Genomic DNA, 19,036 nt, shown 5'->3' with positions numbered 1-19,036 from the left:
TTCGTGCTGCATCTGACTTTTCCAGTGACTTTTTTCATCTCTTTCAACCGGCCCTCGTGGACTCCGAGCGGGAACGCGTTGGTAAATAAAATTTGGTAGCTACATATAAGTATGTTGTTAAAATTAGTAGGTTTAAGAGTAGAACACTGATTGTGGACTTTGTTGTTGTAGGTTATGTCTGCAGAAACGAACCAAGTTGGACCGGTACCGTCGGACTGGAACCGAGAGCCGCTCCTGGTCTGCAGAGCCTGGTAAGTAAAATTTAGTAGCTACATTAACAGCACTGTATGCATGTTGTTAAAATAACGGATGTTTAAGAGTTTAGAACATTTCAAGAGTGTGGGAAGGGTTTGTAAAGTCTTAAAATATATAAAAACACTGAAATAAATATAGCAGCACGGTGGAGTAACGGGTAAAGCTGCTGCCTCTCAGCGAGAAAGTTGACAGTTCAAATCCCGGTCCGGGGAGGGTCTTTCTGAGTGGAGTTTGCATGTTCTCTCCGTGCATGCGTGGGTTTTCTCCAGATACTCCGGTTTCCTCCCACAGATCAAAAACATGCATGTTAGGCTGATTGGTAACTCTAAAAAAATTGTCACCAGCAACCCCTGTGACCCAAAATGGAAGAAGCGGATAAAAGATGATGGATGGACGGGTAAAATAAATATAACGTTGCTACTCTGCAGAGTTTCACTACAACGAGGGACTACTGTACTGCACAAGACGGAACATATTGCACAGCTGTAACTCAGTTATTCCTCAAAATAGGATAATAGTCTAAATCAGTGTTTTTCAAAACTGGGGGGCAGTGGCCCCCTGGGGGACCGCCAGAGGGTGCTAGAGGGCCACAGAAAACTGGAGAGAAGAAGATTTAACAAAAAGGCTAAAATAAAAAATAGTAATAATAATAATAATAATAATAATAATAATAATAATAATAATAATAATAATAATAATAATTGCCCACTAGGGCAATCTGTATCTGTCATTTCCAGATAAACACACTTGAGAGAGAGAGGTTAGATTTAATTTGTTTTATTCTTCTGGTCAACAGTTTGTGGAAAAGTTGTTTTTTTTTTCAGTGGGAATATAATACAGTGTTTAAAACATGTTAGTTAATAACATTTTTATGCTCATCAGCTGTAATAAGTAATTGAATATAGTGAATAAAAGTTAAAACATTCTAGAAGTTGATGTTTCTTTACATATTCTGTAGTATTGTTTGTGGCCTTGGCCAGAAGCTAATGCTGTTTGTGGGGTCATGGCATGGAAACGTTTGGGAACCCCTGGTCTAAATCACTATCAAGAAAGACAGCGGGTGATAGGCATTCCTTTAAAGAATACTACAAATTCAACTTGCAAAGAAATTACAAATATCAAGTTTATTCCTAAATGACATTTTATTGGACTTTAAGATTGAATTTGGTGTAAATCTGTGCAACATGAAAAACCGAGGTGAATCCATGTATTTATTTATTTATGTATTTATGCAACTTATAATAGATTTGACCAACTCAGCTTTATGTCCTCTAAGGTCTACCTGTTCACCTGCTCACACTGATTCACTCACTTGAGTTTTGGATATATGTTGCATACATTAGGGCACCGCCTGTAAAATGTTCATTTCAACATTCCAGAAATGGTTCGTGTTCACTGTGTTGGTGAACATTTCTTCTTAGTTTTCAATCTGTGTAACTGAGCTATTATTAAATCAGCTTTACTCCAACCAGCTCGGCTGTTTTCTTTCCTCCATCACGACCCGTCCTCTTACCTCCACCTCCTCCTCCTTTCGTACGACACTTCCTGATCTTGCATTTCTTCCTCTGGATGGTCTCGGGACAAGAGCTGCCTCCGAACTGTGGCTCCAGTTTGATCATACGGGTGCGGATGGTGTGTCCTTTTCCGCAGGACTTGTTGCACTCTGACCACTCCGACCACTCCGACATCATGCAGTCAATTGCTGGAAGGAAAAATAAGAGAAAGAAGAGATCTAAAAAAAGAAAGCATGACTTAAACAAAACAATTTGTGGAGTTCATTGCATGTTTTTCTTTTTTTTTCCGAGCAACCTTTAAAATAATAATCCTGTTTTTTCAATAGATCCTTTTATCATGTTCCGTGATGCAGCAAACACTGATTTTATTCAACTTGCAGTTACCCGTGACTTTTTAAACTGCCTTTCTGCATGAACAGAACCATTTTCTGCTCACATGGTACAGATCAGTGCAGCAAAGCAGCTCCTCGCACTGAAACTGATCACCTTTGAATTTTTCAGAGACATATGAAAGGATTTTATGCTAAAATGTGCATTTCAGCTGAAAAAATGAATAGAAACTGCATCCATTCAGTTTTAACAACAATCTGTATTGATTTTTTTTTTTGTAATATAATAAATTCCATTATTTTCTTTCATTTTTAAATATGGCTGTTTTAAACTCACCTGTGGAACTATTTAAGATGGGTGAATATTTGTCCAGTATTTCTGATAAATTGTCACATTCTGGGTCAGATTTTAATCTTTTTTGCACAACATCAGTATCGGGTGATGCAGCTCATGTGTCAGTCTCAGTTTTCAGTCCAGAGCTGACATTTTTCATGTCATCTGCAGAGACAAATGACTATGTATAAGCACATTCTGAGGGATTAATGACAGAGCCATGAGAAATAATTACTGAAATGCTCTGCAGGCAGGAAGAATACGTCTTTGTCTTTGGTCATAAAGACAAAGGTTCACAGAACCTGAAGATAAAAACTTTAAGCTGTGAGATTTAACGTCTGTAGAGTTTAGTGTCTCAAGAAGAGGAAGAGATTTAACCTCCCCAAGACGTGTCTTTTCAGAGTCATGTTCAGTATTCATACAATAGCCGGGTTTTGAACCTGTGGCTCTGGAGCCACATGTGGCTCTTCAGATCCTCTAAAGTGGCTCCTTGGAACTTGGAGGAACAGAGGTTTTTCATAAGTAAATTTACAAAAATGCTGCAGTTTTGTTGCCCGAATGTTTAGAGATATGTGCATAAAATTTCTGCCACACTAATAATACAGTGAACTTTGTTCAACTTATGTGAGAAACGGAAATGCTTACTTGAAGGGGCAGCTCTTAGGTGATGAAAAAAGAAAATCGTAAGTGGCTGTTATATTTAAAATTTGTGTTTATGTACTGGTAATTATTTTCAGATTACATATCCAGTATAGGTTTTATTAATTCAAGGCAGTCAAATTTGTTCAACCGTTGAGTTACCAGATCCGATCAAACAGTTACCGGAATGGAACGCACCCTGTCAAAATAAGAGTTCCTGGATCCTGTTCTAGCAGGATCCGGATCAAATTAAGCCCTGCTCTCACGGCAGCAAACTAATTACAGGTCTCTCAAAAGGAAAACACAACGAGGGAAAACCAGGTCTGAGTGAACAGCGTAATGAGAGCTGACGTGACTCTGGCTGGAGACAGAAAGACAGGGATACGTGGGAGATGAGCTACAGCTGAGTCTAATGGAGAATGAGGAACAGGTGAAGTGGGCGTGGCAGGCTGAATGAAAAACTGATACCAGGCTGAGGATAAATGTGAAGGGAACAAAAAACAGAAAACCAACACTAGAACCACAACAAATTAACCTGTTAAAACTATAAAAATAGATCCTGACGAGGCCAGTTTCTGTTCTTCGTTTTCTTTCTACAGCTTTCTGACAAACAATGTAGTGGGTTTTCAAATCCACCAAAAAAACTAAACAATTTCAACATATTAAATGCACATTGCTGTAAATGCAGCAAATATAGAGTTGCCGGTGTAGATTTTCAGTCATCCAGAATATGGCAAATCCTCCCCAAAAATAAAACACAATGCAACTCGACATCGATCATGTAGCTGCAGTTGTTGCTTCTCATCGAGGGACTTTCAAGCAAACCACCTTGAACCGCAGACTCCAAGTCTAGTGGAGTAGTTTTATTTATGTTTTTAATTTGCCAGTTAAACGTTTGCACGCCTATATGGTTTTATAGATGCTAAAGAATTGAAATATGATGCCACAACAGCCTGCAGCTAGTGTCTTCAACGGGTTTAGAAAAATCTAAACAAAAGTCTGCTTCTTCAAAGATTTTAATGCTTTAAGCCACAACTTAGCTACTCTATGTGTGAAGCTTCTTGTTTGCACAAATGTGTTCAAAACAGTTCTTTCTGTTGAATTCCATATTATTTTGTCTTGACATTTAACACAAAAATAATAAATATAGTTTCACAACAAACTGTAGTTTATAAATATGTATTTATTACATTTTTTTAAATTCAATTGTGCAGTTCCATGCACATTTTATTTAATAGGAAAGATGATTAAAATGTATTTTTTTTTTTCAAATATAAAGGCTGCAGACCTCTGAGTTTTAGCTACAGCTTCAACATTACTGCACTTCTGACCTCTGGTACAAAACTTTACAATTGAATATTTGAAACAAAAGCAACCTTTTTCAACAAAATGCAACACCAAGAACTTTCTAGAAAAAAATCAGATACACATTTACATTTTGTTTTAATTAGGACTGAGTTGTAAACAATCTCAGATGGTTTCTGTGTTAAACCCCACTCCACAGATACCAGCATATTTATTTAGCAAAATAACAAATGATCACTTTGACCTTTAATGACATTTGTCTCATCAGAGAAGATAAAAAGAGAAATTAAATTACCAAACACAACAGGTGAATTCATATAAGTCGTCATTTTGTGATTTTAGTAGAACAAAACACTTATTTATTTATTTTTATCTGTGCATCAAAGACAGTAGCTCATACTGATCCAGGAGGAACTTCTGAACAACTGTGTCTACAAAGTAAAACCTTATTAAAAAGTGTGTTTGCTCAAACCTGCAAACAGACCGAGGCTGAAAAAGCAGCAGCAGCTTCGGACATTATCAGCCCATTAAATAGCTGTTATTGGTTGTTATCATCCCCATAGGTTGCATTCAGACTGTCCCTCCTACCTCCTAGTAGGTTTAAAGGTACGTTGTTATCGCTGATAATATGCAGCTTCGCACCCGTCTAAAATCAGAAGTTTTTTGTTAGCTTTATTTAACCCTTTTCCTTAACCTTACCTTACACCTGACCCAGAGCACTGACCCTAAACCTAACCCCCTGACCCTTTACTCTTAACCTAACCGCATGACCCTATTATCAGCGATAAGAACGTACCTTCGAAGCGGGTGAATGCAGAATGTGTTGTTGAACAGAAGCAGAGACGTTAGTTACTTACGGCACTCGGGCAGCATGCACTTCTCCGTTTGCTCCAACTCCTCTGTGCAGCCGGCAGGATCAGACTTCAGCATCCGCTGTCGGGTCCGGACGCCACGCCCGCACGTCACGCTGCACTCGCTCCACTCTGACCAGGGCGACAGCATGCAGGGGATGGTGTCTGAACACACACACAGGCACAGATTCAACGCACCTGCACAAATAAAATGATCTACACACAGGATGAGATGAACGTGTTGGAGCGATGTCCGTTTTTAACTCACGGCATTCAGGCATCATGCATTTATCCACTTCTGCCACCTCAGTTTTACACATGGATCCATCTATAGGAGGCATCTTCACCATGCGCTCTCGTCGTCTTATGCCAACCCCACAGGTGATACTGCAGGGGTCCCACTCCCCCCACTCTGTCACCACACAGCTGCTGGGTGCTGGGAGAAGAACGAGATGCAAAGCTGCATTGGAAAACATTTCCTTTCTTTTTAAAGGCTTTTATACATGTCTGGTTCTTGAAAATACATTTTTTTAATAAATGAACTATTTACACAACGATTTTACTTTTAGTTTGAAGCACTTTTTACATTCTGCACAAGGAGAGAAGTTCATAAAACAAGATGTATGTTTTACAATTTGGCACAATGGAAGAAAAAAGTATACATAAGATTTCTTCATACATAAGTTGATTTTCTTAAAAGGATGCAATATAAGAGCAACTGCTTTTATATGAGTGAAAAACTTATTTTAAGCTAATGATGCAATGGTTAGGATAAAACAAACAATAAAAACCATTTAAAAAGTCCAAATAAATAGAATAAATATGTTATGCATATTTTGTCTTTTGCACACACATGTTTTTATAAATATATGGACTGATGAAGGACTGATGAAGTCCTTTGGATGAAGGATGAAACATCTCAGAAAAAAAAAAAAGAAAAGAAAGAAACTGTCCAGATGACCTGACTGAACATTGTTGGATTTTTACCTGGAGCATGAACTTTGATGTTTTTAGAACTATTCTTTTCTGTTTGGTTGTGCAAACACAGTTTTTAGTCTTTTTAAATGAACATTTTTAACAACTTGGGCCAAGTTTTAGGACAATGTATTAGCATCTTTGCAAATAAAAAATTAATTTAAAGAAAGGAGATGAAGGGCGGGGCGGTATTTGGAGAAAAATCTCAGAAACTACAACTTTATTATAATAAATTACCATGAGAAATACATTTATATGGAAATTTTGACTTTCTTGTAAATTTTAAACTTTCTATTATAAGACAATATCAAAGTTTTTTTCAAGTAAATTTATTACAATAAAGTAAAAATTTCTGACATTTTTCTCAGAATTTTGCTCTGCCCAGCAACTCCTTTTTATTATTCCTTTATTATGACTCTAATATGCCATTAAAAGTTTCTCATAATAGGACAGCTACATGACAAGAAATCTTGTATTGTCAGACAAATTCTTTAACCTTAAACCATGTTGGATTGTCCGTGTCTGTGCATGTTTATGTTTACTATTTTTATTCGTCTTTGCAAATGATGTGCGTGCTTTTTAGCATTGACATTTTAAAAACAAATGAAACAAATTGTGCATCATCATATTATCAAGAGATAAAATACACAAAGTGCAGGATGCCTCTGCTTTGATAGCATTTGTTAGCTCTTGTTCTCAGTGCACGAGGCTGTCTCGTTGAGTTTAAACCGCCTGTTAAAGACCCTGAAGTCGCTCTGCAGGTAAGTACTTGTGACTTGAATCTGATTTTTGCAGCCTGGTGAGATCACTGAGTAATGACTGGACGCGCTCGATTCAGTTGATCAAACAGCCGACCTGCTGCTGTTCTGGATCCTTGCATGCTGGGAGGCCTACTGAACCAGCACTGCAGCAGTGAAAGACAGAGATAACCACAGCCTCAGTCTGCTTAAATGTGACACTCAATACAGAAGTACCGTTACTAAGCCAACGTATCAGAAGCAGATGTTCTCATAGTGACTTATTTTATGCTGCTGCTATACACAGTGCTAAATATTACACATTTATTGTCCAAAAAAATCATAACTTTAATCATTGATATGTGGATTGATGTTGTATTTAATACATTAAAACTTAACACAAAGTGTATCTTGTTAGTGTAGTAGTTTAAGTATGTTGTTTTTAAGTATAAATACTTTGATTTTTGTGTTTATTACTGCTTGAATTGTCTCAAATCTGTAATGCAACACACACACACACACACACACACACACACACGTGCACAACCTTTCAAAACAGACTCACAGCATTCGTCGTTGACCACACACTTCTCAGTCTCCTCAGTGTTGAGCTGGCAGAGCGAGCCGTCCTCGGGGTACTGTTTGACGTAGCGCTCTCTGGACCTCATCCCCATCCCACAGGAAACACTGCAGGCGGACCAGCTGATCCACTCTGACATCATGCACGTGGAAGTCTCTGTCCACCAAGAAACAGAAATGGATACCATTAGATGGACAGGCTGTGTTTGAACATGTTTTGTTTTATTATTACTGTGGGCTTTGCATGTTTCAGGTGCACTTCCTGTGTGCACTTCCCAGAAGATGCAATTAAAGAACACAATTTAATAGTATTTGCCAAGGTCATGCACGTCATGTGTAGAGACACAAAGAAGAGGAGGGGGGGGGGGGGGGGAGAAATTGATATAAGGATCAGATTCAGCCACAAAGCTGAGTCGTGATTTGCTTAAAAGCCGTTGTTTCTTGCATTTTGCAGTAAAAAAAAATATATAGAGACAAAATGTGACAAAAATCTTCAGAAATAAATTAATAATAATGCACAGTAAAGTAGCTCAGATAAGACATCCATCCATCCATCCATCCTCTGCTTATGTGGGACCTTATTACAAAGAAAACAACCCCTTCTCCCCAACTACCTCCTTAAGCTCATACAGAGGGACTCCAAAGCTCATCCAGGTCAGCTATAGGATATATGTTCTCTCCAGAAAATCTTTGCTTGGAAAGTATCAACAAGGTACATTTACAAGATGCCAAAACTACCTACATTGGATAGTTTTGAACTTTATTCAACACTCCCTAAGGGTATGTCCAGCCACTCTGAGGAGAAAAAGAAGTTTGGCTGGTTATATTTGCAATTTAATTCTTTTGAGTTTCATATCTCATGATCATGGATAAGGGCAGCACGGTGGCGCAACTGGTAGAGCTGCTGCCTCTCAGTGAGCAGGTCCTTGGTTCAAACCCCGGTCCAGGGGCCTTTCTGGGTGGAGTTTGCATGTTCTCTCCGTGCATGCGTGGGTTTTCTCCGGGTGCTCCGGTTTCCTCCCACAGACCAAAAACATGCATGTTAGGCTGATTGGTAACTCTAAAATGTCCCTAGGTGTGAGTGAGAGAGTGAATGGTTGTTTGTCTTGTTTGTCTCTATGTGGCCCTGCGACGAACTGGAGACCTGTCCAGGGTGTCCCCCACCTCCCACACAATGCTAGTTGGACATGGCACCAGTGACACCCGTGACCCAAAAAGGAAAAAGCGGGTAAAGAGGATGGATGGATAATTACATTTCCATATCAGCTACATTCTGATCTAGTTTTCCCACAAATAAACTTTCTAACAACAGTGAGAATGAGAGTGGACACTCCTTTGAAATCTAACTGTAGAAGGTTGTGTTTTAGTAGAGTGTATTGCATCGTATTTAGTCCCAAGTATTTGGTTAACTTTGAAATTTACTTTATATTTCATGTGGACTCACTTGCTTCAATAACTGTGGTCCACCTCAACCTTTATCGTCTTGGTTCAACTATGTTCACTGATCCAAAATTAATCTGATTTATAGAAGTCCAGTCTTTGTTACTCTGAATACATCTTTCTCGGCCTGACATGGATTTCCATTACAGGTGTGGATGAATGGTATAATCCCCTCACCTCCCAGAATGTCAAGCTAAATGTTAAACAACATCACTTACTTAGAGGTTCTAACCTCTTTAGATTCCACGTCACTTCACATCTACACGGCAGATTTATTTTGTTTTCCACACATTGCATCCTAGATGTTGCCACACACTTAAATGGAAGTTGGCACGTCACCTATTTTTCAAATTATGCTCACATCATGCACAAACGGACCGACGGACGGTATTTCCAGTTCCCCGTTTTCACTCTGCGTCGGGAGAGAAAAATCCTGCAAATACTGATCATGTGTTGGATAGTTTTTACTTTAACATCCAACACTTCTTTTGTCTTCTATTTTCATCATTTTTACACACACGCCAACGATACTCTGCCGTAGTTTGGTACAACGTCTCAACAAAAGTGAAAGAAAAACAGATAACCAATCCCTTTGTTATTAACCAACCACTTCCTATATATTATAATTTTCCAGTAAATTGATTTATTAAAAAATTATCATCAGTCTATAAATAGGCCAGTAAAAATCCCATTTGCCTGTTTACAGTGGGAGTTTGTATCTCCTTTAGTTTTGCTTGTATTGGTGGTACTTGTTGTCTGCAGACCTGGAAACAACCTTTTTAGCACAAGTGAGAATTCATTTTCCACAGAATGGTGTAAGAAAAGTCACAATCAACAATTGGGTTGCCATGTCAAAATCCAAGATGGCCACCGGCTTATATACCATATATGTAAACCAACCACCCCTATCATTTGAGAAAACTATGTTTTCTAATTTTCTTTGTTGCTTAAAACTAAAGTTTCCCCAAATAACTGGGGTGGCCAGTGATTAATCTATAGTGGCCCAGGCCACCCCCTGGTCATGGGTAAAATTGCTCCCTCCACGTATCAGGACCTGTCACTCTGCATTGCCTTGCAGAAGCAAAAACAAAAAAATCTACCACTGTTCTTCTACACAGTATAACTCCTACCCATTAGAATATCTTGCACCAAAAAATATTGTTTACATGCATTCCCAGTTCAAATCCAGTCCAGAAAAACACTCATCTCCAAAACTACGTAAAATCATTCATTATTCAAATCTCTTAGCGATGGGGACATCAGAGTATCACGTGCTTAGCATGAGTTTTGAACATGTTTATACAGTTTGTGCTACAGATTTGCTCCTAAAACAGTGTTGTTGTTGTGGATGTCATAAATCATGCCAATGATAAATAATTATTAACAGAACTGGTTTATTCGAATCTGCCTATCTTAATTATGTTTAAAGTCTAATCCAGCAGATGAAATCATAAATGTGGGTACAAAGTGAGCCAAGACAGTTGTGTGTAGACATGGGCAACACAATAATCTAAACAAGCAATAGTAAAGTTTTGCAAGCTGTGCATGTGAAAACAGGTCATGATTTAAAAAAAATCAGTCTGTTCAAAACATATCGGCAGCATAGCTCGCTGGTCGTCTGGTCACAAACACTCAGAATTCAGTGAGACTGCAACTGAAAATCTGCTTTTGTTGCAGTTTTCAGTTGCCAACTAGTCTCTAAAAGTTGTCAGCCCACTGAGGTCCCACAGTTAGTGAAATGAGCCATTTTTAATTCCACTCTTGCTTTTCCCTCCGTTGACACATTAACTGTTAAAACAACAATTCAATTCAGTTCAGTTTATTTATATAGAGCCAAATCACAACAGAACTCATCTCAGGGCACCGAGAAGAAACATTCATAAATAAAAATAATAATTTAACAATATTTATCTGAGGCGCAGACTGCTTTGAGTTTAACTCCATCACACAACTCTCATTTTGAGCAAGCATGAAGGCGACAGTGGAAAGAAAAAACCCCTCATGAGGAAGAAACCTTTAGCAGAACCAGGCTCAGGACAAGTGGCCATCTGCTTTGACCGGCTGAGTTTGGTAGGAACAGATACACAATGGCAGGTCAAGAATCACATGTTAAGATAGAAATAGTGTAAAATGAAAACTATTCAGTTTTAACAATTCATAGGTCAATTTGGCCTCTAGTAGTCTAACCTTAAGACAGCATAACAAGCCGACCCTAATTATAGGATTTATCAAAAAGGAAAGTCTTAACCCCAGTCTTAAACTGGACAGTGTGTCAGACTTACGGAAAAAAACATATGAACAATTTCTATAACATGTTCAAAAACACTCTCTCAGATGGGCTTTTTCAGCCATTAAAGGTCACATTAGTGTTCCTCATGACAGCTAATGCAGACAGCAATATTCACGCCCCGTCCTCTGGTTGAAGGACATCGTCCCTGAACTTAAAATCTCATTTCCGTTCTTGGATGCTTGCAGTTCAACTCAAAGTTCAAAGAGCTATTTTCAAAAACCTTTGCCTCAGAAAAAGCTTCTAACTCCCTTTTTAATAAGGAGAGTAGCCTGAGGGACAGTCCTTTTCACAGCAGGGCCCTGAGGGAGCGAAAGTCAATATGTACGACCTCAGCGAGTATCAGGTGAACAATGAACTGCAGCTTAACAAGGCGTCACTTTGCTTTATTTTATCACCATTAGCTGGCATGGCGTTCAAGATCTCCTTGTTATTCCTTAACAGGGCAACACTGTTCAAGCCTTTTACTACCGTCTCCTTCCAACACGTCACATGAGAGCAGTGCAGATACCATACCAAAAGTGAGAAGAAGGAGACTGTCAAAAACAAAGACGATTACACGAGAGCAGACCTTGTAAATTGGAAATTTTCTTTAGTAATGATCACTGAACTCCGACAAACCTAAACGGTTCTTTCTTTGACTAACGGCACTTGACTCCCGACCGTAAACTTCCAACAAACTGAGAACGATGTTGCCTACCAGCTGCGGCTTAATAAAGCAGAACTAAGTGAATCATTAATAAAAGATGCAGGTATCTGCAGCTCGAAGTGGGGGCCTTCAGAGAGCCGAAGGGTTTCCCTAGAATATTAATCACCCTCGGCATGGCTGCTCCTCGTTCTGCCCCAGCATCAACCCCACAATTATCAATCTCCCACCGCACACTAACGGAGCGCTAAATGAAAACAAAAGAGGTGCTCTGGAATAAAAAGCTATCTGTGTTGCTGTCTGATAATCGATAAGAGGAGCGGTGGAGGGTGGAAGTGTGTGTGTGCGGGTGTGTGCGTGTCCGCTGGAAGACATCCTGGGAGTGGAGAAAGAGCAGGAAGATGATGACTTTTAGCATTTTTTCCAAACTGACAACTTCACTGAAAATTGGATAAAAGCAAACTCCCGGCGTTTTTGTGATTACGTGCGTGTTTGTGGCAGGACTGACGTTGCAGTAATAAAGGCCTGCAGTAAAAAAAAAAAAAAAAAATGCATCAAACTGACAACTGAGAATAAAAGAGCTTTTCTTACATTGACTGAGAAGAAGTGAAATGTTGAAGCTAATGAGTAAAAACACAAGTCGTCGGTTTAGATATTCACAGAGATCTGTGCAGCTCTGAGTTAATAAATAGCTTTGTGTTTCAGGCTCCTCGCTTTGTGAATCCTATTACGCTTCTAAAATTTACACAATCCTCCATTTGTTCCTCTATTTGCTGTGACATCACAATAGAAGAGTGGCATGTTGATGTAATTCAGTCCAATAGAGCACAATCATCCTAAATGTAAGCAGAAGTCAACTCAGCTAATCCGCGTAATCTTGTGAAGTAATTAGAGTATACAGCCTACAAAGTTTTGCCTGTGTAATTTGGGATTTGTGCATTTGATGCAACATAATCGGTTGCAGATGTGTGAGGCTTTCAGTGTTTCATAGAGCCTCGCTAAGCTTTCAGTGTTTGTTCTTACGCTGCAGATTGTTTTTAGAAGACACGGCCATCTCTTCTGTTTCTCCCTGTTCAAACACGCTGTAATCTCTCATTACAATAACTTCAAATGTTGGTTTCGGTCTAATTTAAGCACTCCTACAGTCCCTGAAAAGTGTTGTCTTGATGAGATAAATGCCTAAACGTTCCAAACATCTGCTCCAGTTTGTACGGTAAAGCATCTGCTGTGTCACACCACATGAAGGATCCTCTCAGGTGTCTTCGCCGGCAGTGAAGTTCTTGATCTATTTATAAAACCAGTCATTCAAACGCATTCTGTATCTGATGTTTAGAGGTGTGAAATATAGACGGTGACTATTTTACCCATGAAGCAGATTGCATCTGGTACTCAGAAGATTTATGCATTTTTAAGCATTATTTTGTGCTTTTTGTGTGTGTGTGTTTATATATATATATATATATCCCAAGGGTCTGCAATCTGTGGCTCTGTAGCCAAATTTGGCCCTTTGGTTCCTCTGCAGTGGCTCTTTTAAACTTTGACCAAAATGAACAAACCACTGCTAGTTTTAACAGTTTCATGTCATTTCTTTTGCAAATTTGTGAATACTAGTACTAATACAAGGACTAAAACATGCTCTAACTTTATGCTTGATTTCTTTAAAGTAGGATACTTAATTTTTCCACAATTAAAACAAAATCACTACACCTGCATACTTCATTGTTTAATTTTTTTTTAACTCTAAAAAATTTATCATTTTAAAAATAATCTGTTCTTTTCTTTTGTCTTAAAATGTAAAAATTTCAATAAGTGTTAAAATTCAAATACTTTTGGTTTTTATTATGTCACTCCAACTAGTCTGAAAAGCCTCCTCCAATGAACTTAAAGTGGCCCATGGGCCACCAGTTGATAATCACAGTTGGAGCAGGTTTTGTGGCTCCGGACATTTTAGTTTAGTGAACAAAGGGCAGAAATGGCTCTTTGGATCGTCAAAGTTTCAGACCCCTGGTATAACCCAAGGCATAGGTTTACCTCAAGTTTCGTTAAATTATCTGAAGCGAATCAGAAGTCTCACCTTGAATAGGTGTACAAAAATCAGAGTAATAAATTGTATCTAAAATGGCAAAGTGAGCAATATTGAATCAAGATCAAAATAAATGTAAGTATTGCTATTGCTCTAACCTAAGCACATACCTTAATGAAACATCAAATGATAAATTAGACTGTACTTACCTTTCTATCTTATCAAGACACTCAAAGCACTTCACACTACAATCTGTGTCCTCATTTACCCATTCATACAGCACTCTACTAGATCTCTACAAAGCTAATCGAACCAATCATTCTAAAGAGGCTAATCAGTGTTTATCACATTCATACACCGATGGGACACACATCGGAGGCAATGAGGGGTTCAGTGTCTTGCCCAGGGACACTTCAGCATGTGACTGCTGGTGGATTTGAACCCCTAACTCTTGCATTGGAAGACAACTGCTCTAACCACTCAGCCACAGCCGCCCATTAGTGAAAACTCTTTAAGTTTAGCTGTTTGACTAAAATCATCAAATCAGTCAGATGTTTGATATTTTCATTCCCAGCACCCTTTAGGCTGCTGCTCTACCTGACGTTCTATGTTCCAAACTGTGTCAGAGTTCCTCAGTGTCACGTTTGTCGTTAACGCGGCTCTCGTCTGTATTCTGGGGGTGTTTGGGACTGCTCTCCTTGCCTGAGGCATTCGGGACAAAAGACTTAATAAACCTTTGCATCTAGGTTTTTGGCGGCACTTCCAATGCAGATGCATCGCGCTTGTCTGTGAATCATTACAAATCTGGTAATCTTCACATCCTTATTGATTAATCATTTGAAGCAGCTGGTATATCAAGGGGGTCTGACAGGAGCTGCAAGAAAACTAGAAGAAGAAAAATACCACACAGAGATTTGCTAAACAAAGTCAAGACCCAAAACACGACAATTTAGGAACATCTCTACTTCATCCAGGAGCTTGAAATGATGCAGGATATTTTATCATGAGAAACTCATTTGTTTTCATGAGATAATCAAATAAAAACCTCCTAAATGGCATAAAACATTTTAGGCAAAGTGGTTTCTAGTTTCCATTATTCAGAGTAGCATTAAGTGTAATTTGCAGAAGTCTGATGTTTCGGGAATCAGGTGTCCGAACGTGTAAGAGCTCCTTAGTGAGATCAAACTTTTGATTTCAGAGGGAATTAAGGAGCCGTTTCAGTCTAATGAGGGAAATAAGGAATTGTCTTGATTTGCATTCTAGCTGTGTTAGCAGAGGTCCTTCCATGCAAGCAAATGTTATGTAGTGACAGCATACTGGCAGCGAACATTCAATCTCTTCTAAATCTTTTCTGTGTGAGTGTGTGATTACCCTCCATGCTGCATCCTGGCCCCATGCAGGGCTGAAAATCTTGGGTGTGGGGACACGGGACGCTGAGATCCAGCTGAGCCTTCAGCATCCTTTGCCTCATCCTGCGACCTTTATCACACGTGGCGCTGCTGCATGCAGACCACGGAGACCAGGCGGAGTAGATACACGTCTCCGGTGTGTCGTCTAGGGAACGAAAACAGACAGATGGTAACAAGTAGTTTCGTTTATTTTCTGTCTAATTTGGGAATCGAATGGTCAATGTTTGGTGGTTAAATTTGCATTCATGAAGATTAATTTTCAAATTGACCCAATGAAGCAGCCAAATTATTGTGTCCAATAGGTAAACAAGTGTATTTATAGCGGAGCACAAGAGTCCAGAAAGTTACATTTAGGCAGAAAGGGAAGCAGCAGAGGAGTTTGTACAGGGAGGAGTGTGATTTGTGAATGTCTTGTCCAATTATCAGTGGCAGCAGAGCTCTGAGAAGTAGTCGGGAGACTGGCTTCAATTAAAAATGCTCTCCTGGGGTTTTGGAAAAGCAACGAAAATGAGAAGACAGGCAAGGGAGAGAATATACTGACAGAACACACGGACAAACCTAAATGGACCAAATTCTGTGGGATAACGCGTAATGACGGAGGAGAATGAGGGAGGAAAGGGGCTGTAAAGGTAAAGCAAGTGGAGGGCTGATGCGTAAGTGAAAGTGCTGAAGGTCTGGGTGAACCGGAGGGACCAGTCTAAATGGAATTTTGCCTTGGAAGTGTCATTTCACACAGAGGCAAGAAAGAAAGTGAGGACAGGTGGAGGAACAGGGATGGAAAAAGGAAAGTGGCTGGTGATTCCCTGGTAAAAATATTTATCAGACAGCTGGAAACGCTTATTACAATTTCTGCAGGTGTACAAAAATCCTGAACATTTTCCAGAGAGTTCAGATTAAAATATAAGCTATATATGCACTGCCGTAGGAAAAAAGGGATCCCCAAACAACCAGGTGTAAGCTTCATCAGATTTATATATAAAGCTTTGGAGAATCAAAGCATTTGCAAGTTCACACTTAATGCTTTCACCTGTCTGAGGCTCTGATCCAGTCTGACTTCCTGAACAGAAAAAAATCCGTTTTGTAGACCTTCTGGTCACAAGGTCCCTCAATCCCTCCCTCCATGTCTGGCTGTTATCAGAAACCCAGCTGCAGTCAGGGAGAAGCTTGTGGGAGACGGAGACTCAAGGACTCTCTAAGACACGTCACTGTATCATATCAATATATCAAGCAAACCTTGAGGATAATAAAAACCATCTCTTGCTGTCCTTTATTGACCAGTCACACCAAGACTGATTTTTACTGTACATGGAACATTTTAATATAATTCATTGCACATTTTTTCGCTTCCAATTCCTACATGTGTCCAGTTTCATTACTTTTTGTCTGTCTAAACAGATCTCAATTGTAAATGAGTCTCCTAGTCTCAATGTAACTTATCTGATTAAATAAAGGTTGAATTCACAATCACAGTACAGAGTAGTGAAAGTTATGGAGCATGGTGAGTGTAAATAATATACATTCCCTTGATAGCACAACATAAACCCTGTTGGGTGAGTTCAATGGGTGAAGAGGTACATTAAAAGCAACTTTACCTTTTATAACTGATGTCAGATTACTGTCTGATACGAAGTAGAGTATGCTATCAAAAGGCTTTGGAAATAAAAATCTTTTTGCACTTAGTGAACTTAAAAAAACATCATAGGTTGCATCCATACACAAACACACACAGTTTGAAAATAAGTTCTGAAAATGCACACACACAAACACACAGATTTTGCCTTTGGAGGTTGGCAGTTTAAAAAAAAAAAAAAGACTAAGCATCAGTGCTAAGAGTACCACATTCAACACATACGCCCGTTGACAAACTATTATACAGCAATCTATTGCAATGGACTCATTTGCAAAGACCTTGCATAACCTTTGACCTTGATTTGTAACCTTGAGCTGAGATATGGGGTGATGAAAGGATTATGCAACACACTGTCAAATGGTGGTATAAATGTGTGCCAAGTTTTGTTTTATTAGCTTGAGCGGATCAGAAGTTATGGCACAGACAAGCAATATTGTAGAACATTTGACCTTGATTTTTCTCCTTGACCTTGAAGCTGAGGTGATAAAAAGTGTACGCGACACTCCGTCTAGATTGTTATGTGTATCAGGTTTCATGACATTATTTTGAGCAGATCATAAGTTATGGGCAAACAAGGAAACCCCTCATTTTAGCATGTTTGTTTCTAGACTTTGGTAACTACTTTGGAAATTATGGCTTAAATGACTAATTTGTAGCAAGAAGTCGTCTTGTTTGAGCCTCTTAATGACCGAGTGTCCAACAGCATCCCACAACCTTAAACAGAGCTGATAAAAACAGGATTGCCTTCTGACTCAGTGCTGCTCAATATCAGCAGAAACCTCCCATTCCCTCAGCAAGATGGAAGTAAAACCAAGCTCCATTAAAATGTGGCCTCCAGTCGGAGTTTCACCTGAAACCAGCTGCATCTGTAATGAGCCGAGTGTGTCCTCGAACACAAAAAACCTTTCAGTTTAAACAATGCCTGCTCAGTCTGGGAGCTACACGGGTAAAACAGTGAAATCATCATTTAAATTAAAATGTTTTGTAAACACCGTGATCTAGAGGAAAGCAATTTTAAAGAAAATGAAGGAATCGCATAATGACAAGGTTTGAATTATGAAGGGAACGCTTTATTAAGCTTTTGAAGTTTGTGTCCCGCATGTTTTTTTTCCCTCGTCCTCTGCAAGAAAACGAGTGTATCGTTCACATTTACAGTACTTTACCTTCCTCCTTCTCCTCCTGGCCAATATCAGCTACTATGTCATCGATGGTGTCTGGGACCACGTTGCACTGCTCTCCCTGTGCACGACAGAAAGCTTAAATCACACCAGTGAACAATGTCCAAACTACTGACAAAACACTGCTCTAATGTCAGTTACTACACAACGACGGATAATTTTGTAGACGTATGTAATGTTTAACACAGACGTATTTACTAGATGTTCTTCCACTGGCAACAGTTTAAACAAACGGGGCAGGCACTAGGACCATGCAATCCTCTGCCCTACTACAGCAACGTGCTGAGAGGAAGAGTCTCTGTCCTACATTTATTTAAAACAGAACCGACTTAGTGTTTAAAGCGAATGGTGATTTGTTGACTTTGAAGCAGAAAAAAAAAATCATGTCGACCTCTAGTTGATCTGTTTTGAGTTCAGAGGGAAAAAGCCAATAACGCTTTAAGGTAGAGGGAGAACCATTCACTGATTGCCGCTTTGACCTGTTCTCCACATAATCTAGTCATCTCCGTATTCAGCGTGAGCAACACATTTATGTGATGACTAAATAGTTTTCAAAAAGAGTTTCACTCCAATGTCCTGAGAGCTTCTATACCGTAGACTCTTAGCAAACTTTTCTGTAGTTTTTACAGCTATAGATTGCCTGAATGTATTTAACTCGGAGTATGTTTGTGTGTTTTATCATGTATTTTATTGTGAAAAAGAAGCTGTTAGAATTTTCAACAAGTTTTATTTTGTTTGTTTTGATGACCTTTGGCAAAATCTTTTTACTAGAAACCAGTTAAAAAAAGGGTGATACAAAAGAAAAGAAAAGAAATAAGCATTGATTTTATTAGTTAACGGTTATGACTGATATATTTGTATATATATACAAGGTCTTTATATATATAAATATATATATATATATA

The 19,036-nt window shown here is 38.9% G+C and overlaps 1 protein-coding gene across 1 annotated transcript in view; it reads right to left on the bottom strand.

Annotated features, from left to right (window-relative positions):
* LOC119415981 (spondin-1) overlaps positions 1 to 19,036 on the bottom strand; it is a 28,592-nt gene that overhangs the window by 1,762 nt on the left and 7,794 nt on the right. Inside the window, exons 4-9 of the mRNA XM_037683151.1 lie at positions 18,117 to 18,192; positions 15,286 to 15,468; positions 7,505 to 7,675; positions 5,496 to 5,663; positions 5,234 to 5,392; positions 1,769 to 1,957 (exon numbers count right to left, since the gene is read on the bottom strand). Coding sequence (XP_037539079.1) covers positions 1,769 to 1,957; positions 5,234 to 5,392; positions 5,496 to 5,663; positions 7,505 to 7,675; positions 15,286 to 15,468; positions 18,117 to 18,192 — 946 coding nt within the window. The remainder of the gene's footprint in view (positions 1 to 1,768; positions 1,958 to 5,233; positions 5,393 to 5,495; positions 5,664 to 7,504; positions 7,676 to 15,285; positions 15,469 to 18,116; positions 18,193 to 19,036) is intronic.

This window comes from Nematolebias whitei, chromosome 10 (genome assembly GCF_014905685.2).
Source record: "Nematolebias whitei isolate Nwh7 chromosome 10, NemWhi1, whole genome shotgun sequence".
NCBI classification, from domain to species: domain Eukaryota; kingdom Metazoa; phylum Chordata; class Actinopteri; order Cyprinodontiformes; family Rivulidae; genus Nematolebias; species Nematolebias whitei.
The sequence above is the reverse complement of the archived record's forward strand: the minus strand, read 5'-3'. Positions and strand labels throughout refer to the sequence as shown.